Below are 5,000 nucleotides of genomic sequence, written 5' to 3'. Positions count from 1 at the left end.
TGTTACTGTGAAGCCCATGACATGTGCATGTTACGTTTTTGTCTCAGAATTGTTCAAATATTTAACTTTTTTATCACAAAAGTGTTAAAGGAACACGCCACTATTTCTGAAAATAGGCTCATTCCCGACTCCCCTAGAGTTAAACTGTCGAGTTTGACCGTTTTCTAATCCATTCAGCCGATCTCCGGGTCTGGTGCTAGCACTTTTAGCATAGCTTAGCATAGATCATTGAATCTGATTAGACCGTTAGCATCTCGCTCAAAAATTACCAAAGAGAGTTGATATTTCTCCTATTTAAAACTCGATTCTTCTGTAGTTCCATCGTGTACTAAGACCGACGGAAAATGAGAAGTTGTGATTTTGTAGGCCGATATGGCAGGAACTATACTCTCAATCCTGCGTAATAATCAAGAGCTGTGAGCCGCCCCATGAGTGCAGCGGCGCAGTGCTATTACACAGCGCCTGAAAATAGGCTAACTTCAGTCAATATAACCAATGTGACACAGGAGCACTGGGGACTATTTTCAGGCGCTGCGAAATATCATATCAAGAGAGATGCTAACGGTCTAATCAGATTCAATGATCTATACTAAGCTATGCTAAAAGTGCTAGCACCAGACCTGGAGATCGGCTGAATGGATGAGAAAACGGTCAAACTCAACTGTTTAACTCTAGGGGAATTCCTTTAAGTTCTGTTGTCCTTTGGTGCGACACCTCTATGTTCTTACATTACATTTACATTTATGCATTTGGCAGATGCTTTTATCCAAAGCGACTTACAGTGCCCTTATTGCAGGGACAATCCCCCTGGAGCAACATGCTGGGATTGAACCAGCAACCTTCTGCATATCAGTTCCATGGTTTAACCCACTGGACCACCATCTCACATCTTCTTAATTATTTCTGTCACACCATAGGACACAGTTCAGTAAAAATATTCAAAAAACAGTGAAATAATTGACAAAGTTAGAGACCCCTTATATTTACATCACTATATTACAAAATATTTTTTAGTTTTTTTTTCCAAAAGTGATGTTTTACCAAGAAAAATAGCATTTTTACTACATATTTGTCAACTACCCAAATATAAAGCATTCTCATGTTCCGGACTTGGATCATGTTCCACACCTCACTGTGTGTCCGCCGCAATTTTCCATTTGAGTTCTGTCTAAAATCAAACTAGCACGACACACTGCTCAAAAAATTATAGGGTTGGAGGAAAAACGAACCGTACAAGAGATGTATGAGGTATCTATTTTTAAGCAAGCTAAAAACATTGTTGCTGATGATACACACATTTTACATGTGCATTTTAATTTGTTACCATCAGGGAGATAATTTAGGGTTTTGATGTGCAAGTCAAATCGTTACAAAAATGATTATGTGCGAACTGCGGTTAAAATTTAAAATAGAGAATCTCATGTCTGAGATGTGATGCTGTATTTTATATATTAGAATGTGGGTTTTTTTGTGTGTTTTGGGGGGGGGGTATGTATTATTATGTATGTATTGTAATGTGTACTGGCCGTGTCATGATGTCCAAGACAAATTTCCAAGGAATGGGACAATAAAGTATATTCTATTCTATTCTATAAAAATGGGTTATTCACTACTGTAAAGCCACACGATTGGCCGATGGTTTCCCGAGCACAGCGCACATGTGCGACTAACTGCAGATTATTTACATTGCTGATAATAATCATTTGTATTGATTAGTTGTTGCAGTTCAATATACATTTGTTAGTTTACACATCGGCAGGGCTTGACTCTTAGATTTTACCAAGGAGGACCTGTGCACCTAAGTTTTAAAAAAAAATAGGAGCATATTTTGAAATTTTAGAAAATTGTAACCATTTCTGCATTCATATAAAACACACCGTAACAGATTCAGCCATACTGGTGTTATTTTAGCACCACTGAAATACTATACAGATTTAGTTAATATTCTGAATTCAATTTAATTCTGCTTTCATTTTAATATTAGTTCAAAGTTGTCTTTTTTTGTTATTTTTAAAAAAAATGAATAGTCTGTATACATTATTTTAGTTTTGTAATTTTTTATTTAATTTTAATTTTAGTTCTAGTAGTCGCCCTTGGCTTACTCAGTAGGAGACACTAAATTTTTCAACTAAATATCCAAATAAAACTAATTAGTAAATTAAATTAACCATATCAACTAAATTACTGCTCTAATTACTGATCTGCCCACACTGTCACTGTATGATAATTGAAATGAGCTGATGACATCAGCGTTTTTCCCAGAATGGCAATACAGCTGATTAAAATTGTGTTGCATTATTTTCCTGTTTAACACTGTAAAGCTGCTTTGAAACAATCTGCATTGTAAAAAGAGCTATATACTGTACATACATACACATAAATACACACACACACACACACACACACACACACACACACACACACACACACACACACACACACACACACACACACACACACACACACACACACACACACACACACACACACACACACACACACACACAGTACACACAGTACCAGTCTAAAGTTTGGAAACTTTCCTATTTTGATTTGTTTTTGAAAGAGTCTCTCCTGCTCACCAAGGCTGCGTTTATGTTATTAAAATACAAAAAAACCTGTTCTCTGTGTGAATATACAGTAAAGTGTCATTTATTCCTGCGATCAAATCATCATCACTCCAGTCTTCAGTGTCACATGACCCTTCACTGATCATTCTCATATGAGGATCTGATGATCAACACACACTTATGATTATTATCAGAGTTGAGAGCTGTTGTGTAGCAGTTGTGTTAATGTGCATCAGGATGAGATTTTAAGTCACTTCTGCAGCTTGATGATGTCATGAATGGTCAGGGTGGACTCCTCACTGTCAGTCTCATATTTCCATAATCTAATGTAATTATTTCTTTCAGGATTCTTTGATGAATGGAAAGTTCAAAAGAACGGTAAAGCTTTTGTAACATTATCCTACCGTTCAAAAGTGTGTGTGTGTGTAAAGAAATGAATACATTTATTAAGCAAGGATTGATCATTTGACAGGACAGACCTTTATAATGTTGCAAAAGCTGTAATATTTCAGATAAATGCTGTTCTTTTGAACTTTCTATTCATTAAATAATCCTAAAAAGAACTGTTCAACACTGATGATTATCATGTGTGTTGATCATCAGATCATACTTTTCAAACGTTCTGTGGTGATGAGATGAGAAAAAAAGAGCTTTTTGTCAGCAAACACTCAAGATGTGTTTGGTGCACACAGGGGTAAAAAAGAACCCCATGTGTAAAATGAAATAATAGTAACGAGTTACTCTAATCTGACTACTTTTTTCCAGTAGCGAGTAATCTAACGCGTTACTATTTCCAAACCAGTAATCAGATTAAATTGATCCAAGTCACTGTGAGATACTATTTTTGTCATTTTCCTCAGTAAAAATATATTTTTTTCTTTCTTCTTGCGTCTCGGGGAGAGTATTTATGTTAAGAGAAGTCAAGAAATATTTTTTTTTTATTTATTAAAACATGTTTTTTTTTTCAGGAAATATTTTTTCATTTCATCTTAAAATGTCAGGAGATACATTTTTGAACGTTACTGTTAAAAATGCACATCCAATAAAGTGAGTGTTTGCAAAACTGGTTGTCATTTCTGTGTCGAGGCATAGGCAGATTCTGAATGTAACTAATAAAGTAACTTGTAATCTAAAATCAAGTCATCTGTAAAGTAACTAAGTTACTTTTTAAAGGAGTAATCAGATTACTTTTTCAAAGTAACTGTGGCAACACTGGTTATCTTTCTTCCACAGATCCTGGACATTTTGTTCAGATTCACGGTATCATGGATTCTAGCAAATACCAACAGACACAACATTTAAACCGGACCGTCCCAGCTAGAAATCTTAAAATGGGCCAAGGTTGGATCTTCCCTCAGGACAGTGATCCAAAACAAACATCAAACACAACACACACAAGTGTGTCACTGAGCACAAAACCAAGTTTCTGCCATGGCCGTCTCAGTCCCTGACCTCAACCCTGTAGAAGATGAGTGGATGAACTGAAGATGAGTGGATGAACTGAAGATGAGTGGATGATGAGTGGATGAACTGAAGATGAGTGGATGAACTGAAGATGAGTGGATGAACTGTGGATGAACTGAAGATGAGTGGATGAACTGTGGATGAACTGAAGATGAGTGGATGAACTGTGGATGAACTGAAGATGAGTGGATGAACTGAAGATGAGTGGATGAACTGAAGATGAGTGGATGAACTGTGGATGAGTGGATGAACTGAAGATGAGTGGATGAACTGTGGATGAGTGGATGAACTGAAGATGAGTGGATGAACTGAAGATGAGTGGATGAACTGAAGATGAGTGGATGAACTGAAGATGAGTGGATGAACTGAAGATGAGTGGATGATGAGTGGATGAACTGAAGATGAGTGGATGAACTGAAGATGAGTGGATGAACTGTGGATGAACTGAAGATGAGTGGATGAACTGAAGATGAGTGGATGAACTGAAGATGAGTGGATGATGAGTGGATGAACTGAAGATGAGTGGATGAACTGAAGATGAGTGGATGATGAGTGGATGAACTGAAGATGAGTGGATGAACTGAAGATGAGTGGATGAACTGAAGATGAGTGGATGAACTGAAGATGAGTGGATGAACTGAAGATGAGTGGATGAACTGTGGATGAACTGAAGATGAGTGGATGAACTGAAGATGAGTGGATGAACTGAAGATGAGTGGATGAACTGAAGATGAGTGGATGAACTGAAGATGAGTGGATGAACTGAAGATGAGTGGATGAACTGAAGATGAGTGGATGAACTGAAGATGAGTGGATGAACTGTGGATGAACTGAAGATGAGTGGATGAACTGAAGATGAGTGGATGAACTGAAGATGAGTGGAGGAACTGAAGATGAGTGGATGAACTGAAGATGAGTGGATGAACTGAAGATGAGTGGATGAACTGAAGATGAGTGGATGAACTG

General features: G+C 37.2%; 1 protein-coding gene across 1 annotated transcript in view; it reads right to left on the bottom strand.

The window, feature by feature from the left end:
- ahrra (aryl-hydrocarbon receptor repressor a) overlaps nt 1–1,895 on the bottom strand; it is a gene marked incomplete at its 5' end in the record, with an annotated part of 85,956 nt that extends 84,061 nt beyond the window's left edge. Inside the window, one exon of the mRNA XM_079806859.1 lies at nt 1,878–1,895. Within this exon, the coding sequence (XP_079662985.1) occupies nt 1,878–1,895 (18 nt within the window). The remainder of the gene's footprint in view (nt 1–1,877) is intronic.
- Nucleotides 1,896–5,000: the final 3,105 nt, after the last annotated feature.

This window comes from Gobio gobio (genome assembly GCF_949357685.1).
Source record: "Gobio gobio genome assembly, chromosome: 23".
NCBI classification, from domain to species: domain Eukaryota; kingdom Metazoa; phylum Chordata; class Actinopteri; order Cypriniformes; family Gobionidae; genus Gobio; species Gobio gobio.
Note: the sequence above shows the minus strand (reverse complement) of the source record. Positions and strands in the feature narration are given on the sequence as shown.